The sequence below is a fragment of the Monodelphis domestica genome, chromosome 1 (genome assembly GCF_027887165.1).
Source record: "Monodelphis domestica isolate mMonDom1 chromosome 1, mMonDom1.pri, whole genome shotgun sequence".
In the NCBI taxonomy this organism is placed as follows: domain Eukaryota; kingdom Metazoa; phylum Chordata; class Mammalia; order Didelphimorphia; family Didelphidae; genus Monodelphis; species Monodelphis domestica.
Genome location: NC_077227.1, coordinates 525,198,421 through 525,220,069, shown reverse-complemented (window position 1 = coordinate 525,220,069; position 21,649 = coordinate 525,198,421). Strand labels below are relative to the sequence as shown.

The following is a 21,649-nucleotide window of genomic DNA, read 5'->3' as shown; positions in this document are numbered from 1 at the left end:
ATGAGGGCCAGAACTTGAGTGATAGCTCTAAATAAGGCCACAGATGTGAGTCATCAGTGTAGGCAAGTAACAATGCAATTTAGGCCCCCTTCCAAATGTGAGGAAAAATTTAGGAAAAAATCCCAGAAAAATAAAAAGCAGTTGATGTCCATATCCAAAGAAGTGGCCTTCTTCCTTGCAAAAGTTAATCCCTACATCTATATCCTAAATCAAGGTCATTAATAGTCTCCTAATCTACAAATCCACTGGTTATCTTTCTGTCCTTACCCTACTTAATCTCTTTGTGGCACCTCTTCTTTTTTCTTTTTTATCTTTATTTTATTTTAATAACAAATTTCCACATAAGTTTTCCAAAGTTATATGATTCATGTTGTCTCCCTCCTCTCTTCCCTCCCTACTCACAGAGCTGACAAGCAATTCAATCTGAATTATACATATATTATCATGCAACACATATTTCCATATTATTCATTTTTATAATGAAGTAATATTTTAAACCAAAACCCCACATCATATTCCCAAAGAAATAAGTGATAAATCAAATGTTTTCATAGGCATTTATACTCCCACAGTTTTTGTCTAATGTATCTCTTCTTTCTTGATAACTTTTCCATTGGCGCTTTTCACTTTCATGAACTATAAGTTGTCAAAATAGATTACTTTCATCATTATCACCCATGCCTATCCCCTCCCTAGGCCTATATTAATAATTCATATTATTATTTATGCCTACAATTGATCCCTCCCTTCAATCACCATGTATGAACATTTTTCCCTTCCATTAAAGCTGAAGTCCTACAGTCTTTTATGATTCCTCCATGTTAAATTGTTCCCTATCTCCTCAAATTTCTCATAGCACCTGGATCATTCCTTTCACTTATCTCAATTTTCCTTATATCATAATTATTTTTGTTGATGACCTTCCCACCCCACCAATCAAATTTTAAGGCATCTGGAAGCAGGGCAAGAGTAACATCTCTTTATATCCCTATCCTTCATAGCAGTATTTCACAAATACTTTCTGAATTTTTGCTTAACAAAAAGCATTAAGACACGGCCTACTTCCTTAGATAGGAACTGGGTTGTATGGGGGCAAAGCTACATTAACTTTTGATTCACACCTGCATTTTCTTAACTAAACTATTTCAGCAATATTAATATTTGTCTTTTCTAGGTCATCAAAATATCTTTTTAAACAAATAAGTCAATTTGTTTCTCTGTGATAAGGTGATTTAAAGTATGGAGTTGAAGCAATTTATAATAAAATCCAATTTAATTTATAGATTTCTATGGCATCAGTGCTAAAAAAAACTTAGCAGGTGCTTTAAATCACTACTTTACCTTACAACTGTTTTCCATTGACCAGCAGCCACCTAATTTTAGAGAATCTCATTTCATTAGCAAATATGGTCAACTCTGTATTTTTATTGCTGTTAGCACTAGTAGTTCTACAGCTAGGATTAGGTCAGCCAGTTTTCAAGATAAAGTAATTTACTCCCAGGCCTCAAGGCATCTCACTGGACAGGCTTTTGGTAGAGGAAGGGTGGAAACTTGCTCCTTATTTATCTCTAAATAAGAATTCTCTTAGATTGGAAAAATTATTAAGCTTTAGCTGCCATGTTGAACAGTGACCTAGCCATATAATAAAGAAAGAGTGTGCTAGCAAACTTCTTGGTATGAAGACAGACCTGACTCTTCCTGTGATGAAGTAATGAGAGAAAACTTGGGTTCTCTTAAGTCCACTTCTTCAGTGGCTATTTACCAATCAGAGATGTCTTGAGATGTCCAGGGGAGAGACTAAGTGGTGAGATCACAAAGGGGTTATATTGGCCTATGCAAGATGAGTTAACTCTCTTTTGCCCTGCTCCTGGATTGCTTTTGGATTATGCAGGTAGTTTACATGTTTTTGGATGATCAAATAATAAATTAACTTAAAATCAAGAAATATAGCCTCCCAAGAATTTCAATTGCTCACATGATAAGCTAGTAATATGTTTCAAAAGGTGTTCTGGATAAGTTTTTAAAAATATCATAGTGGCTATGTTTCAATATTACTTGATTCCTCCACAATCCTTTGTATTTTATTTTGTGAACTTAAAAACATAATTCTTAGAAGAGATTCATAGTATATGCCAGATTTCCAAATGGGCCTATGAAAGAAAAAAGGTTAAGAACCCCCAGATTAAATGAATTGAATAAGACCTTTCTTACCTGAGTCCTTCATTGGGCAGAGTGCACACTGCATGCCCCATGCCTCTCCATATAAACAGCAACATTCAGTGTAAGTTGTCTGCTTCCCAACAAGAGGTCGGCTGCAAACATACTCATCACTCAGATGCTCCCAACAAAGATCCTGGTAGACATCAGTTTCTTCTGTTTGTTCTGAAAGGGGAAACACTGTCATGTAATTATATCACCATTACACTGTTGTGGTTAATAATGTTGCATGTCAACAATTCTCAAAGTATTACACACAGATAACCTCCACATATTCATCTCTACCCCTTACTTCTTCTCGCTCCAAATAGCCCTACCACCTCTCATTGTGTGAAGGATATATTCTGAATATATCACTACTTTAACTTCTATGACAAATATAGAAGTCCTTTTTTCTTGCCAACTAAATTATGGGTTCTTAACTTGGATGGAGAATAATTTGCATGAGAAAAATTTACATCTTTACTTTTCACTAACCTCTAACTGATAATTTTTTTCTTCAATTATTTAAAGACAGTATTCTGAGATGGGATGCATAGCCTTTATTAGACTGCCAAAGGGATCCAAGACACAAAACATGTTAAAACTTCTGGACTAAATTTTCCTAGGATCAAAGGATCTAGAGCTGTGAAATTTAGTTGGAAAGAAAATAGTTCTGCAATTTTTACATTAAACCAGATAGAGTTATATTTATTACATTGAACTGAAAGAAATCTAGTCCAATACTATAATTTGTGAGATGGGGTTCCTATGATCCAGAGGGGTGGAGTGACTTGCTTGATGTCACTCTAGACTCCTTTTAAGCAGAGGAGCTGGGATTTAAGCCCAGTTTTTTTACTCTTATTTTTCCCATAGACAGCTGCAACAGCAACACTATCTTGTTTATCCTTCATTATAGAGATGAGTATATTTCTCTTCCTTTGTCTCCCACACACACTGTTGTCCAAAGTCTGAAATATTTCTAAGAAACATTTCTCAGATTTCTTCTCTCATTTCCTGATTGGCAAAATGAGGGAATTGACTTACATGATCTCTAACATCTCTTTGAACTAAAAAGCTATTATCCTTTGATGTTCTCTAAACTTTCCTCCAGAAGGCTAAACTACTGCAAATTCTCAGTTACGAATTCTAATATTTCTATCACTCCATCTTATTTCTTATAACCACAATAGTATGCCAAATATGCCTAATGTTCAATCATCAATTTTTTTAACTCAGTCCAGTGGCTCCTTGTAATCCAATGTATTAACTCATATCCATAGGAGGATCCCTGATAATTTGCCTATCTGTTTAAGGACACTGCCTTGTAACATGTGACTTGTAACTCCTAGTATGGCCAGATAAGTCTACCTGCTCTATCTTAAATAAGAATCTCCTTCTTTCCCTTTTGGACCTTTAAATACATTTTCCCTTAAGCCTAGATGAGTTTCTCCCTTCTGTTATGTTGCTCCATTTGTAATTTTCTTTGGTGTGTTTATGACATTAAGTATCCAAGATAATGAGGACAATTACCTAGAAATTTCCTGTTGCTACTATCACTTGAATTACACCAAATCTCTAAGTGACTTATTTCACTCTCTTGTTCTACCTGTTCATTTTTAAAATATAAATGAATAAGGGAACAGTTAGATATCTCAGTGGATTGAAAGCCAGGCCCAGAGATAGGAAGTCCTGGTTGCAAATCTGGCCTCAGACACTTCCTAGGTATGTTATCTTGGGCAATTAACTCAAATCCCATTGCCTAGTCCAGTGACAGTGAACCTTTTAGAGACCAAGTGCCCAAACTGCAAACCTCATGCCGCATGTGAGCTGCCCCCTTACTACAGACAGGGGAGGAAGGAAACACTCCCACTGGGCTACTGAGCAGAAGGGCGGGTGATGGGAGAAATGTTCTCAGGCTCAAATGGAGAGGGAGAAGGGAGCAGCCTCTTCCTGCATGCTCTAGCACATGTGTCATAGATTAGCCAACACTGGCATAACCCTTACCATTCTTCCACTTTGGAACCAATACATAGTATTGATTCTAAGATTGAAGGATAAGGGTTTAAAAAATATAAATGAATATATTACCACAACTCCAACCAGTACAAACTGTTTTATAATTCCTTGTAATATAAAACTTAAATCAAATACCATTCAGTTCTAACTTGCCCACTTTGATGAAAATACACACACACAACCACACACACACACACACACACACACACATAAATAGCTTGTATATTCACATATATTTCCCCTCATAGAATGTAACCTCCTAGAGACTAGAGATTTTTCATTGTTTGTATTTGTATCCACACAGAAACTAGCACAGTACCTGACACATAGTAAATGATTTTTCTATTGAATAATTGATATATCAAGAACAGAGCATACCATTTGAATCTGTTGGTCTTATGCACCTCTTTTCGGTAGTGTCCAAAACCATTGGATGGGTACAGAAACAGTTATAAGATCCTTCAGTATTAATGCATTGACCATCAATACAACTGTTAGGGTCTTGGCATTCATCCATATCTTAAATTAGAAAAAAAACACACAAAGAAAATCATTATGTCTGATAGATTGCTTAGTAGAGACTAGATTTTTGATTGCCTTCTTTCAATTAATTATAAAGTAGAACAATTCTTACATTACAATCCTACATTCTAAAATAAAAAAGAAACAAAAAAAACAAAAAAAAGAAAAATTCTACTTTTCTTCACTGAAATGATGAAACAATCAAGAGTGTTGTTGTTACTGATGTTACTGAACCAGGAAAGAATATAACCTTGGCCACAATATTTTTGAAATTCAATGTAAAAAGTCCTATGACTGTGATTTCAAAACTATTTTCCTTTACTATGTTTCTCTGGTTTTCTATATGGTTTTCTTCTTAAGCAGAAAAATCCTAGTTGAGTGCTAAAAATGACTAATTCATATGGTATAGATGATGAAACAGTAGGTTATGCAAACTATAGAAACATTTGGTTGTACCAAATGTCTGAAACAATTCTATATTGAGTATTAACTCTCTGACATATGTGTAGAATATAAACTGAGTAAAAAATAAGTTTTGTTCAAGCAAGAGATCCACAAATTGTTTCAGGTTTTTCTAGCACTTAATTTTGAGAGTAGCAGGGGAGATGAAAACTAGATTTTATTGCATAGCCCTACCAACTTATTTTTTCCATATGTATATTTCTTACAATGTATAGACTTACCAAAACACTGTAGCTTAACTGGATCATAGTATGTGCCTTGCTTACAGTAGCATTCATAACCGGGCTGGGTGTTCAAACAAAAGCCATGTTTGCAGATTTCTTGACCAAAAAGTTGACATTCATTTGCATCTATGGATAAATATCAGTGAAGTTTACCATAATGAATTTATCATAACATGCTCATTCATTATCTATTAGTTTAAAAGAAAGGAATGACCATTTGATTCTTCCATTTTGAAATATCATAGGCACAATCCTAGTCAATCTTGTCTTTTAGGGGGTAAAAAAAAAGTATATATATATATATATATATATATATATATATGCATATATATATATGTATATTATGAAGGAACTATGCCCTACAAAGAAAATAATTACCAAAAATTATAAAACAATCCCAATGAATTTAGAAATATTGCCCAAATGCCACTGTAAAATATACCTTATAAAGTATATTCAATACATAAGAAAAAAAACTGTGTTGCTGTCAATTGAAAAGAATCCATGGATATGCCTTTGTGGAAAGAAGAGTTTATATGGGCAGAATATGCTTGAAATGCATACCATTATACTCTTAAAGAGAAAAACATATATAATTAACAACTTGCTGGTGAAACAGATAAAATCACACAGATGTGGTGCACAGAGCTTCTTTTTTAATGGCAATATTCACTTCATTTAGGTACAGTGATGTTGAATACTAGTTTTAAAAAAACATATTTTTCAAGTTAATATTTTTACATTTTTATGCCAAAATTTAACATTTTTCATTTCTGATTGAGAAACAAAGATACACCGATACTTTCCATTTTCAATCATGTCCTCTACTGACTAACTTAATATTCAATAATTCAGGAGTGGAATTCCTTTTCAATTTTTTAATAAATTCTATTACTGGCTCATTAAAATTCTTAGTTTTCCACAAGAAGATGGGTTATAAAAATACTATGCATCACTCCTCTAGTCATTAAAAATATTCTGATTCTTTTTTTTTATGTTTTATTTTGAATCTTGTCTAAGACCACTCAAAGAATTAAAGCCAAACCCCTCCCCAAATTCCACATTTTCTCCCTAGCAATATAAAAAAGTTAAGTCATTAGAGACAGAGAAATATACCTCCATTTATGGATCTGATTTCAAGTTATACCAAATGAAAACTGTACATATGAACAGGAAATAAAAGGGGGAGGGTAAGGAGGTTTCTATTTCTAGGCCTACTTTCTTCTCCACTTTGCTTCCTTCTCTCCATTAGTAAGAAATCTTGGTAATACCCGCATGGCTGATGAGAAAGTTCTACTGAAGATCACAACAGTTATAATTATGATTAAAAACCCAAGTTGCTTGATAATATAATCATTTATTTCTATTTTCTATGAGAAATTTTTCTATCTGCCAAAATAATGACAAGGACTTTCAGCATTATATTATTTAACAACAAAATCCAAGCTTTTCCAAGAATTTCTAAGACTTGTACACTTCTTTTAAAAGAATGATCGGTTCTCACCTTTATAGTTTTGACCAGTGACATCATAGGATGAGTGGCCAGTGGGGATAAAACCTTTTCCTTCAGGACACATTTCTGTGAATTCAGCTGATTCAAGAAAAGATAAAATCATTAAAATAATTTTGTGATGGAGAAAAAAATCCACATATCAATTTCCTATATATTTTGAGACCTTGTAGTATAATTATCTACATGCACCTCAGATCTCCTCAGTATAATTCATACTATTTGAGGGGAGAGACTGTCATTTTAATCTTAGTATTTTAGTGCCTTACACATAGTGGATATTTAATAAACCTTTGCTGAATAAATTGAAACTTTTTTCAATAAAAATTAACATTGATTTCTCATGCTCAAGTAGCTTTAAGGAAAACCGTGTCCAAGTCAAACAATAATTAGTCAATGAATATTTATTAAGTGCCTACAATGTGCCAAACACTGTACTAAGTTCTAGAATACAAACAAGAAGCAAAAGACAGTCTCTGCCTTCAAGGAGCTCAAAATCAAATGGGGATGAGGGCAACAAACAAACAAATAGGTATAAATTGAGAGACATCACTGGAATTAAGAGGGGTTGAGAAACAATTCCTAAAGAAGATGGAATTTTGATTAGGACAGGAAGGAAGTCAGGAAAGCCACAGGAGGAGATAAAAAAGGTGAGCATTCCAAAAATGGAAAACAGCCAGAGAAAATGACAAAAGATATAGTGCCTTGTTTGTGGTAGAGCAAGGATACCAATGACATTGTACCAAAGATTACATGGCAGGGAATAAGATGTAAGAAAACTAGAAAGGTGGGGATAAAGTAAGTCACAAAAGGCTCTGAATTCCAAATAGCATTATATGTTTGGTCCTGGAAGAGTTAGAGAGACATTGGAGTTTCCTGAATAGGGGGATGACATGTTTTGTTTTTTTTAATGTATAGACTGTTTTGCAATACCTTTATTTAAAGGCTCTATCAAGTAATCCTATTTTGATTAGCCTTAATTCAAAGAAAGAAAGGTGGTAGGCAAAAGAAGCTAATCTGTTTGCAGAAATTACAGCTGTACTCTTTACATATTCATTCTCTTAAATGATGTATTTGGAATTATGTATTTAGGAAAATCTGTGGCGGCTAAATGGTGGGTGGATTTGAATGGAGAAAGACTTGAAGTATATAAATCCACCAGCAGACTATAGCAATAGTCCAAGCATGAAGACCTGCACCAGGGTGGTGGCAGTATCAAGAGAGTTGGGAATGTCTTCCAGGCCAGTTTAAAAAAATAAATAGACAAACCCAATTTCATTGAATGACCATTTAATTTGTTGTGTAACAGAGCTCAGATTGACTCTATGAATATTACCTGTCAAATCTCTTGTGATTTCAAAGGTTGACTCATTTGACATTAATATGTCAAAGACCTATGATTTTGGTTGCAGGAAATCTTGCTACTGAGAAAGATTTAGTCCTGTCTATGATTTGTAATCTTTGAAAGTTGTTTGAGGCTCTGGGATGTTAACTCTCCCACAGTCACAGAGCTAGTAAATGCCATAAGCAGGATTTAAACCTTAATCTTTTGAACTCTAAATCCAACACTTTATCCACTATTCTATTTAGCTATTAAGCACCCAAGTCAAGGTTTTATATTTTAATAGTTAAAATAGCATTACATGTATTATTTCAAACCAGTTAAACAGAAGTCAGGATAAGGCCAATTTCTTTTGGATCTCATAGTAAGTAGTTTCATTACTAAGGTGCTATATTTGTCCAAGTAAGTCTGATCTAAAATTCGACATTTACATAAAGAAGCACATACATTTAAACTCTTATTATGTTGTCCTATGTCATGGAACTATATACAATTTTAAAGGTATTTCATTGCAATAGTCAAAAATAAAAAGTAAATTATCTGCAAAAGTAGATTGGCAGCTCTAGCACCAAACAAACCATTAAACATTTCCTTACCAGTTCCAAAGACAGGACACGGAAAGATCTCACAGTTATCTCCCCATCCAGCACCTAATGTGCAGCAGCATTCTTGCTTAGTAACATTGGACGTCAGCACATTATCACAGAAATTGGCATCATTTAGATTGTAATAGCATTCTTTCTTTTCTTCTTTTTCTTCTTCAGGTTGATCTACATCTACTTCTGAAAGCAGATGGGGCAAAGGTGGAATAAATAAAAAACTGTATGAAGATAACTTGTAAGGTCCATAACAAGGAAACAAGAGGACTCCAAAGAAACTCATTAAAAAAAAGTCAAAAGCATTCTATGGCCAGAACATAGCTTACTATCACCAGTATCTGATTTTTTTTTGTTTAAAAAAAAAAGATTAAAATAAAAACTTCCACACTGAACACTGATAGCTCTTGACTATCATATGACATATCATAGCTATATGACTACCATAGTCATAATAACAAGCAACATCTTATTTTTACAGAAAAAATCTTATTTTGCAAATCCAAATTTTGCTGCTTATCAAGTTTCTTTCCAAAACCAGGAACAACCCTTAGCTGCAAAATACCTACTTTAATTAATGAGAATTTTGACTGATATAACTTAAAGGAATCAGGCCCACTCTCAACATTTCAAACATACAGACACTCAGACTCACTTGCTCGGTTCCCAAAGTCTCTTTGCAATATAAAACAGAAAAGGAAAAATAAAAAGGTACTAAAGTGACAGGAAGTCTCCAAATAATTCTTCATAACTGAATATTCATGATGAACACTGAAAAAGAACCCAAACTGAGAGTCCAATTAAACAATATGGTAATAAGTATTTAAATGTCTGCTGTATGCCATACAAAGACAAAAACAATTATCCCTATCATTAGGAAATTTAGACTTTGTTGGAGGAAAGAACTGTTCAAAAGAAGTAAATGCAGAATATAGGCACTGACAACTGGGAGAATCAGGAAAGTTGAGCCTTGAAGGAAGCTAGAGATTCCAAGAAATAAAGATGAGGAGGGAGAGATCAGTTCTGGTTTAGGAGAGGTAGTCTACAAAAATGTCCAGTTTTTGCAGTCTGTGGAAACTTATGATCCATGGTCTCAATATAACACTATAGTGATGATCATCCTTAAGTTTTCAGGGTTTAGATTCTTTATTGTTATATGACTACAAATGAGAGCTGTAAACAAAATAACCAACTAGAGATATTACACTAGGGAATGCCCTCTCTGAAATCTTAGGTAAACAGATATACTCCATCATCTTTCTTGACTGCCCTTCCAACGGCACAGCACCCATGGCCACCAGAAGTCAATGAGAGAGACAGGAGGAGAAAACATGACTACTATTACAGGCAAACTTCTGAAAGCTTCTTGACCCTCACTTGCCTATTGATTCCTTGCTGTTTTTTATACCACAGAAAGGTTAGACTTGTCTGAACACAAAAGAACCCATTGGCACTATAAAGCTAACTGAAAGTACTGGCTTCTGTCCTAATAGATAAAGGTAAAATCACTTATGCTTACTTTGGCTACACAACTCTCTAAGCTCTTCTACCCTGTGGCAGTTGCTTAAAAAAGGTTCTCAACATTTTGGGTAGATATCTTGTGGCTACTTATAGGAGCACTTTTCCAAGGCTTAGGAGGTTTCTCCTCTTTCTAGTTTCCTGTTAAATCTAATTCCTGTTACGTCAGAAAAATTGAGAAGCTCTATAATTTATGAGTACCCTGGTATAAATTGTTAGTAAAATTTTAGTTCTAAGGAAATGCTGTTAGGGTTCAATTCTAGAGAGTCCAAAGTGTTTGATGACTAGCACACATTCCTTGTTCATTTGTGGATCATCTCGTTTTAAAATGACTCCTTGGAGAAGGTCGGGGCCGGGGGGTGCTGATGGAAGGTAAAATCCTTCAATTTACAATATAAACTACAATGCTAAAACCAGATTAGGGGACATTGGCCTCTCCAGCTTATGGTGTGAACCATGCACTCACATGTAAAATCGTGAAATAATCTAGGAGGTTCTCAAGGACATCACTAATGCTGAAAATTTGCTTCTTAGGGCACCAGCCAGCCAAAAAGTCATATGTAATCTGATATTGATAGTGTCTCCATTAAGTGTGAAAGAATGTCTTTGACCTTGACTTACAAGATGAATGTCTGCCACCACCCCCAATAATTCTAATTAAGGATAAATGTGGGTCTCATTTTCTCCCTAGGATTTTTAAAGTTATGGAAAGGGTACAGTGGTTTCTTATTTCACTGCATCCCCTGCAATGAATAGATGGTTTTCAACTCTCTTAGACATCAAAAGAAAAGAAGTACTTTGCTGGTGAACAATAAATTTGGATAAATCCTCACATATTTTCCTGACAATACAGACATGTAGCTCAATTTTCTTGTTTATATATGGCATAAATAAAATTTTTATAAATATATAAATAAAGATATTGAGATTGTGGTGTCCCAAGACAGAAATCTAACTGCCAGGCAGCAATTAATCTTTTGTTTCCTCTTTACCAAACATGCCTTGAAGTTTTTGTAATTTTAACTTTTGTAACATAAAATCAGTCTTAGCCAATGTCACTGCCATTAAGCACCAGAACTATATGTCATCTATAGAAAGTGGCTTGGCTAAGTGGGGTAGATGATTTCTCAACCCCAACTAGTCCCTTCTCACAAAAGGCTACCTTTCATAGTCACCATTTATTCTGATGTTGTCTGTAGGCAAATTCCCATTTATTGTTCTCCCACCATGTTTCTAGAAACACAGCTTCCTGATGCCTAGACAGTCTGCTATAACTTGCTTTATTCTGCCCTTCAACGATAACTTAAAAAGCATTTCATCTAGGATTAAATGATAACAGAGTTCCTTGTCTGAATGCCCCTTCCAGCTGAGAATCCCAATCTCATTTATGCTAAGGTTGTTGTCTTTGCTTTTTATGGAAGACAGATCTAGGGGATCCATTATTTGCAGGCTGTGACCTTCTACAGACTCCCAGTTGCATCTCCAAAGAGACTCACTTAAGAAAGCTCAAACGCATTCTCTGACCACATTTCTATCCTCATTACCAAATTACCAGGGATAATCTCTCTGATTACTCCTATAAAATTACAACCTCTCTTCCATACCTTCAATCACACATTAAATAGTCAGATTAGGTAGTCTTTCTAAACCCTGAGGTGATATGTAGTCTGGGGATAATTAAGCTCATCATTCAAACTATTCATAAAAAATGGGATCAATGTTAACCGTTCTCCAAATAAAATGGCTCAAAGTCTTGGAAATAAATTCATGCATTCAATTATTGGCCAATTTCCCTTAATCTCAACATTAAGCTCATAGCATCCCCATTACTCTGAATGTATCCAAAGATGACCCAAAACTCAACTTTTAATTATGAACTGTTCCCTAATCATAAGCTTTATTTGGCATCAGCAGTACTACCAAATTATGCTGAATTCTTCTGGTCTCCCAAACATAAATATCATCTACACATGAATAGGGCAGAACTTCCTCACTGATTTCAAAATATTTTTATATTTAACTGCTTCTTTTAGTAGCAAATTATTAAATATGGCACCAGTTTTGGAGAAAGGAACACCTAGCATCATATTCTGCCACAGACACTCACTATATAACCCTGGTCAGGCAACAATCTCTCTGGAGCAATTTCCTAATCTATAAAATGAGGATGAGAGTATACCTTATAGGGCTGTTGTGATAATTAAGTGAGAGTGTATAAAAAGCACTTAAAATTTTTTAGATGCTAAATAAATCCCAGCTATTTATATTACTGTTCATCCAATGCCTCTATTTCCAAAATATGACACTTCCTTTACCCTTCATACAGGTACCTAAATGTGTTGTGTTCCATTTACTGTATATAAATCATCCTCAGGAGATATGTTACACTTGCTAAAAACACATTATATTTTCCTGTTGTTCTTTGGGAAAGGTAGAAATTTGCATCTCTATCATGATATTATTATCAGATTCAAAGTTGTATAATATCAGCAGGAGGATACTAGTTAAAGAATATACCTCTGTGGCACAGACTGTTATGGATCATTAAAAATACTCCCAAATATCAGGGTTTTACAGAATTTATTAGGAACTAAATTAAGGCTTGATTCTATATAATGTCAAACATGAGAGAAGTAATATATTTTGTAACTTCTGCTGACTTTTCCTAGAATTTTTTTCCATCCACAGACCTAGAGATGAAATTAAGTCTGTGGTACTTTTCATGTTTTCCTTAAGAAGGAAGATTATGGATCTTACATAAGGGAAATGACCCCATAGAGAATTATTTTATTCATGTTTTATATTTGTTGTTACTTGTTCTCTGTGCATTTTCTGTCCAGAAGTTTGAAATTCCACTGTTTACACAGCTGAAGTTGGGGTTATTCAGATTCAGGCACTCATTGGTATTTGGAAAGAGATAGGACTCATTTAAAATTATTTCACAAAGGTCATTCTAAGGAAAAAAGTCACAACTTCTCCTTTTGTTAACCTTTTGATAACCAGTTCATTTTTGTATTTATGAAAGCATTTGTTCACTGGAAAAACCTAATTAGCCAATGTTTTCCTTGTTAATTTCAGGATTTCTCACGATTTTAGTTTACTGTAGCTAAAAATGGAAAATGTCAACTGCTGGTTTGTTATGAAAGATCAAGCTCTGAGTTAAGTGTGGAAAAGACTAAAGAAGAGACATCAATAATTTCCTTATTTAAAAGAGTAATGTGAGAAATCCTTTCTGGCTCAATGCCTTAGCAACCTAATAGCGTGTTTACATTTTAATTATCTTCTATGAGATGGGCAAGGTATAAATTAATCACTGTTCATCTTCCAAATTCACAATTCAATGGTAATTTGCTATAATGTTGTGGTCTGTCCAATACCTGACTGATTTCCTTGCTATAAATAAGAAATGATGGGTCGGAGGTACATGAGTACTATGTACTATATAAAAGAGGAGGCTTTATGTTGGAAAAGTTTTGCTTTTGTTTTGTATTTTCTTCTAGAGCTTTTCAATGTCAGTCTTCCCCAGTTTCTTCTCTTCTACTGTGTCAGACTGTAATAATCTAACTAGCTCTTTAATAAGTCCCAAAAGAGAATTCATTATATTTCCCCACCCCAAATATGATTCAGTTCCATGTTTTTCCCATTTCTGTTTAAGACATCACAATCCCTCTAGGTATTCACATTTACAATTTCAAAGGTTATTAATTTTCCCTCTCCCCATAACATTTATATCTAAAAGTTACAAGTCTTGTCAATCATACCTCGACAATATCTTTCATCTGTCTATATCTCTCTATGTCTTGACCCTAATTTAGGATTATCTCAAAAAAAAAAAAACAACTCTTATTCTTATCTCTCTGCATCATCTTTCCTATTCCATCTTTCGTAAAGCTACCAAACTGATAGTAAAAAGATATAGATATGATCATATCAACCCCCATCATATGCAAAAATCCTTGAAGATGTTCTTCCTTCCACACACCCACAGAGTGACAGTGTGCTTACTATCTGTGTATTCTCTATTGGCATATTTGTAGAATTGCTCTCCCTGCCTCCAAAAGAACACAGTTCATTTGAGTCCTGGAACAGTTTCATTTTTGTCCTGTATTTCCCAAAGGCAGAAACAGTATATTTCATACAACAGGAATTTGGAAATGCTTATTAAATGAGTGTGTAATAGAATGAATTATTTAAAACTAAATTTTAAATAATATTAGTGAATGAAAATGGTTTAAAGGGAATATAACTGCTTGATTTAGAATTTTAGGATCCAAGGATAAGAAAGGGAAAGAGAGCAAAACATGAATAAAAATTAAAAGACAGCAAGATATTGAAAGAAAAAGAAGTGCTTAGTTATAAAAGACAGATAACTTTTTTTTATTTTACTACAAATAAGTAAAAGACCATCAGATAATGAGGCTGATTTCAAAGGTGTATCAGAGGTTGGGAAAAGAATACAGAGACAATAAGTTCAGTATCTTCAGGCTACATTACTAGAAAAAGGAAATAAAGAAAAAAGTTTAGGAGAAAGAGATAGTTAAAAGAAGAGGTTACTGATACTGTAATAAAAATAAAGTGTGTGGAAGGAGGGAAAATGTTAGAGAAGTACTTTGAGAAGAATGAGAACATGAAGCCTACAGAGAAATGAATACACAGTAAGAAAGAATAGAACATTTTAAAAGGAAAATGTATGACTATAGAAACCTTAATATCATTGTCATACATGTATCAAGGGTTTGTCTAACAGCAAAGTCTAAGGCAAAGTATAGAATGCTTGGAGAGAATTAAAAGGAAATGTAAAAACCATTCTTCCAGTTTAATTTATAGAAAATTCCAAGGTTCCAGCTGCATTTCTAACACAAAAGTTGGTTTTATTTCTACTGAAAGAAGTAACTCCAAGAATTCAAAGTAAAGACATATTTTTGGCATTCCAATGATGTTTTAAAATTTTGAATGTCATTTATTATAATAACCCTGATATGTCTGTAACAAAAACTTAAATAAATGACTTTAGTTATCTTGCATAAAATCTTACTTCTAGATACATAAGTTGCAAGATTTTAGCTAAGATGAGAAATTTTGCTCAATACTTTTTTATAGTCTTCAAATATAGGAGAAATTTTACCTTATTTTTATGTGCACACTTCCTTACCATCCACCTATATTTGTAGCAAAAGTCCATTTCAAACACACAGAAAGACACTGGGAGTTTTTTATGGCATTTTATAATGTTTGAAGTCTAATTGTGATGGCCTCCCTACCTTTCACATTTTTGCCACCAAAGGTCTTTTATTCCCCAATGAAAAAAATATTCTAAAACCTCTTTCAATGTTAATTTATTTTACAGGTCATCTAAACACAAAGAGAGACTACTCTGCCAAATATAACAATTGATGGATATTAAATGTGGTTTTCTGTGTTTAAGAAAAAGGTGTACATAAACAATATCTGTAATGTATCCCTACAGAAAGCCAGAATATGAACACTGTTTGGGTTCAATTGTCAGGGCCATACGAAGGAATTAATAAATTTATTCCTACATCTCCAAACAGTAGAAACATTTTTCTTCAATATCTTTCTCCCTACCATTTGTGAATTCTGGAAAGCAAGTGAGAAAAGACTGAGCTTTCCCACAAAAGTACAATATGGTAATGGAACTAATAGTCTCCTAATAAATCACTGACATATTATTAAATTATCTGTATTTCAGCAAGAACTGGAGGGCAGGGAGATGGTTCAGTGGATAGAGTACTAGATCCAAAGCCAGAAAGAACTGTGTTCAAATCCAGTCTCATAAACTTACTACCTATGTGACCTTGGGCAAGTTATTTCATCTCTGTTTGCCTTATTCCACTGGAATGTCCTGGATATATTAAATATCCTATATATTTTCACATATCTGTCCATAATCAATGAATGCAAAAATCTACTTTTGTCAGCATGGGACATTAGTGTATTCAGTGATTTGGATTTTTGTTTAGATGGTTTGAAAATCAGTTCACCTTTTTTTAGGCATCATAACTTAAGAAAAATCATTCTATATTTTAGCATCAGAAAATATTAAATTATTAGGTACAAAATTCAGTAGATTCTTTAAGCCCTTTGCATGTCAGACACTGTACTGAGCACTTTACAAATATTTTTTCATACGATCTTCACAGTAATCCTATGATATAAGGGATATTATTATTATCCTCATTTTATAGTGGAATAAATTGAGGGAGACAGAGAGATGAAGTGACTTGCCCAGGGTCATATAAGTAGTAAGTTTATGAGGTTAGATTTGAACAGTTTTTTTGGGGGGGGGCTTTGGATCTAGTACTCTATCCATTGAACTATCTCAATGCCTTCCAGTTCTCAGTGAAATACAGATAATTTCATAATATGTCAGTGAAGACCAGCAAAGCTTGACCTCTCACAGGTTCAACTAAGACAAAAAGGGTTTGAGGGGACAGCTGGTTGCTCAGTAGATTGAGAGTCAGGCCCAGAGATGGGAGGTCCTGGGTTTGAATCTGACTTCAGACACTTCCCAACTGTGTGACCATGGGTAAGTCACTTGACCCCCATTGCCTAGCCCTTACCACTCTTCTGCCTTAGAACCAATACACAATATTGGTTCTAAGACAGAAGGTAAGGCTTTTCTTTAAAAAACGGGGAATGGGGTGGGGTTGAGCATGATCCCAGCTACATGTTATCTAGGCAGACTGAAGGCCAGATTAGGTAACTAGCTATCACCTGCAGCATTGCTAACATAGAAGGAATTTTTTAGTTATATTGATTGATATAATGGATTAAAAAATTTTAGAGAGGATCTTTATCTGAAATTATCTTTAGAATGTGGCATTAGACTAGAAAAAATACTAAGTGCCAAAGATCACACAATTTAAATATTATGAATATAATTTTAATTATTGGTACTTGAAATTTGACATCTTTGTTAAGAGATCTATGCTTTTACATAATTCAAGGGAAATGGAGTAATATCAAAATGATATTTGCATAAAAATAAGACATAAAGAAGTTGAAGTTAAGTTGAAATTTGCCTCATTGATTTCTTTTGAATTTAGAGAATGTCATTTTAACCTGAACTCAAAGGAAACATGAAACATCATTTCACAGAACACTTTGCCATCTTGCTTTTTGCATGAGGATTACAAACAAGATGACCATAATTTAGATAATTTTAGCTTTTATGTCAAATCTACTGCAGAAAAGAAAAATTCTATAAATAATCAGTTATGGTCACTTAATCTCAGAGTAGAAAGAGATCTCTGATGACATCTAATCCAAGTTAAACCTCAGGAAGAATATATTTTGTACCAGAATTGGCATGTTTTGATATTTAGTAAATTTAATGTGAGGGTGGACATAGGTGAGGATAGAAAAATAAGGCTGGGAATTCAGAAATGAAGATACAAATATAAGTAGCATATGTGGGATGAAAATCCCAATCCTCTAACTCTTATAACTTCATACTATTACTGTCCATCTGAAAGAAAACATGAGTTTTTTACCTTTATCTTTCTCACATGGAATAAGCCAAGACATTATTCACATGTAACAAATGAAAAAAACAATAAAAATATTTTTGATTTTCAAAATGTAGGGTAGCTCCCTGCCTCCACTGTGCAAAAAAATATTCTCCTTAAATGCAGGTTCAAGATAATCTCCGAAAGGTAAGGTAATATTGAAAGATTAATATTTAATGGGAAATAGATCTAAATATAATATTCCCCATGTAGATGGGGATATAAACTTGTTCACTGTTGACCTCATTGCTCCCTTTTTGTTAATCTTAATTTAAGATGGAATCAAATACTTACTAACTTGGGTTTTTCCATAATGTGTAATGAAATACATTCAAACCCAGAGATGCTTCCCCTTCAAAGGGATCCTCCATGTTCCATGAGACACAAAATAAAAATAGGATTAGAATTTTATCTTCAGACTCCAATTATTCTGGGAAATTTTGGTACTTCATTTTAAATTCTATGGTATACCTTAAAATAAATCTACATTCATAGCATTCCTCTGACAATTCATTTTAAAAGAAAAATATTTTGTTGGCAAATTACATGCTTATTGACTGAATGTACCTCCCCCTTCCCAAGAACATATAAACATGGTGATTTTGTTTTATGCCATGTATTCTATGTGGAAGTACAATGGGAAACAAGTCTAGGAAAGGGCAAGCAAAATGGTGAGATTGGTGGTGATACCATATAATGATCTATTGAAGGAATGTAATATTTAATTCAGAGAAGACTTAGAGGGAGCATAGTTATTGTCTACCAATACCTGAAAGATAGTCATGTAGAAAAGTGATTTGACTTATTCAGAAGGTATAAGCAGAAAAACTGGATGGAAGAGGCCAAGAAGTAGATGAGGCTTCACATAAGGAAAAACTTTCTAACAATTAGAGTAATTCCAAAACATACTTATTGTTAGGGGAGTTGTTTCTCCCCTAACATAAATGTTCAAGACAAGTTAGAAGAACACTAGGAGAGACTGAAGAATCAGTATTTGGTTATAGGAGTTAAATTGGATGACATTTAAGAATCTGTACAGCTCATAGATTCTGTGATTCTCCAGAAACTTTAAATTCTAAAAGCAAGTGATTTTCCATAAAAGCATGACTACTTATAGGTTAACTATCCCTTTGGTTTAATCACAGTTCAACTTCTTTCCTATTGTTCTCAGACTTTTTTGTGCAGAAAAGGAAATAATTATTAGTACATTATTTTAGGCCCATTAGAAAAATCCTACTTCTTATTATATGCAGTCTTGACTTTACCTGTTGAGGATCGGGAGCGGCACTGTCCAGTCATAGGGTTATACTCCTGGCTTTCATCAGAACACACACAGAGGAAGGATCCTTCTACATTTTCACAGAAGGCTTCACCACATACTCCACTAAGCATTTCACATTCATTCACATCTGGAAAATGAAAGATGAATTGCTTTAGATTTGTTCTTCATTAGCAATGGCTCTTTCTTTCAGCATCTGTGCTCATACCAGTATCAGTTGTGGATGCCCAATGATCAAGTAAAATTGCATTATCTGTGATTTAAAGAAAGTGGATGCCCAAGAGTGAGGTAATTATCTGTACTGTACTGTAAAGGACTCTAAGCATTCAAAGAAAAAGTTCTAAATCACTTTACATTCCATGTTTATGCCAAAATTTAGTTTTAAAGGACATAAGAATCTAGTCAGATGTCAATGCAAAAGTGGTGATGGAATACTATTGTGCTCAAAGAAACAATGAACTGGAGGAATTCCATGTGAACTGGAAAGACCTCTAGGAATTGATATAGAATAAAAGGAACAGAACCAGGAGAACATTATACACAGAAACTGATACACTGTGGCACAATTGAATGTAATGAACTTCTCTACTAGCAGCAATGCAATGATCCAGGACAATTTTGAAGGACTTATGAGAAAAAACATTATCCACATTCAGAGGAAGATCTTTGGGAGTAGAAACACAGAAGAAAAACAACTGCTTGATCATATGGGCCAATGGGGATGTGATTGGAGATATATAAACCCTAAATGATCACCCTAATGCAAATATCAATGATATGGAAATAGGTCTTGACCAATGACACATGTAAAATACAGGGAATGGCAGGGAAAAAACATGACTTTTGTAATCCTGGAAAAATACTCTAAATTAATCAATTAAACAAAATTTTAAAAAAATTTATGCGAGCTCAGTCCCACAGATACTGAAAAGTTCCATAAAACTTGGCAGTAGCCTTATGGATCACTATGACTTTGTAAAGCATTACTCTAGAAACTGTATTTTCCGTAATTTAGTACTATAAACTCACATCAGATTCTATTTAATTTAAAAGTCACCCAGTGAGTAACTAGTTTGGAAAATGGACATAAATAAAATAAATAGATCTGAGCAATTATGTATATGATTTTTCTTCCTCTTTTTTCTTCTTGATTTTTTGCATGATGATTTCCTTTAGCTAATCAAACTCTTTTCATAGTTACAAACATTTACAAAGCATATTCTTTATTTAAAATGCTAAAAGTATGAAGACCTATCTAAATCTTAGCTCTGACTGACTTCTCACAATGTTTCCACTTCACTCTGCCTCCTGAACTCACCTAAAGAGCTTAATAGGTAGTCAATTCAGCAAAATTTGGGATTGACTTTTTAACTGAAGATGTGCTTTGGCCATCACACAGGCACAAAACTAACTCCATGAGCAAATCGTGAGGCTATACTTGTAGGGTGAGTTGGAATTTCAGAATATCCAAACTATTCAAGGAAAAAAAATAGTTGTCTAGTCATAATTATTAGATAGTTACTTCCCCTTTTCATCTCACTGGGGTGTTTAGACCCAACTTAATAGTCTAGGTTTACCTAAAGTACAATCTCTGTGGTCTGAAGTAAAATGGAAATTTAGTCAATGTTTTACAATATTTTGTTTAATTTTATATGTACATGTTATACATATTAAATATATTTTAATGTAGAAGTAAAAGTGACTATAAGCATTTTAAATTACTCTTTAAAAACCAAATACTCCTTACCTGCCTCTAGGCATATGAAAAAAAGAAGTTTAAAACCTTGTTTCTTTATTTATAAAATGGGGATAATTATAATTGCTCTACTTAACAAAGTGTTAATTTATCTAAATTGTAATTTTTACTAATTTACATTTTATTCAAATTATTTACTATTGTTACTAATAAGAGTTCACATTATATGGTTTATTAAATAAATGCAGATAGGAACAGTTTATCCTTATGAAATCAATAACAGGTAGTTTAGTCTCAGTGCAGAGAGGAACATGAATGTTTTATAATTCTTAAACCAGTTTTTTTCCTAATACAATAAAGTTCAAAGTTCACTCATTTTTCTGGCCTAGGGTACCAAACTTGAAAGGAGATCTATATTACAATTCTATATTAATTTCTTAGAGCAAGAAAAACAAAAAAATAAATAACTCACCTAATAAAATTAAAACATATTCATAGTTTCAAAACAATGGAATTTATATATGATGTCTTTGACTTAAAGACTTCAGATCATGCATTTGTTACTAGAAAACTAGATTTCTAAATAATCCCATAAAATTGAATCATTTTACAAGTGCTGTTATTTCCAGGATATAACTTGTGATTCCAGATTAATTAAATGGCAAATAAACTAAAGTTTTAATTTCAAATTTCCAAAGTTAAAAGGTAATAAATAGTATTCATATACCATCTTCTACTATGGCAAAACAATAATTT

General features: G+C 33.5%; 1 protein-coding gene across 23 annotated transcripts in view; it reads right to left on the bottom strand.

Annotated features, from left to right (window-relative positions):
• The window catches only part of LTBP1 (latent transforming growth factor beta binding protein 1), a 459,359-nt gene that overhangs the window by 24,455 nt on the left and 413,255 nt on the right, over positions 1–21,649 (bottom strand). For all 23 annotated transcript variants that reach the window (XM_056813254.1, XM_007476056.2, XM_056813253.1 and 20 more), the window contains 6 exons: positions 19,184–19,327; positions 8,872–9,057; positions 6,928–7,014; positions 5,421–5,549; positions 4,594–4,734; positions 2,212–2,382 (listed from right to left, as the gene is read on the bottom strand). In XM_056813254.1, coding sequence (XP_056669232.1) covers positions 2,212–2,382; positions 4,594–4,734; positions 5,421–5,549; positions 6,928–7,014; positions 8,872–9,057; positions 19,184–19,327 — 858 coding nt within the window. The remainder of the gene's footprint in view (positions 1–2,211; positions 2,383–4,593; positions 4,735–5,420; positions 5,550–6,927; positions 7,015–8,871; positions 9,058–19,183; positions 19,328–21,649) is intronic.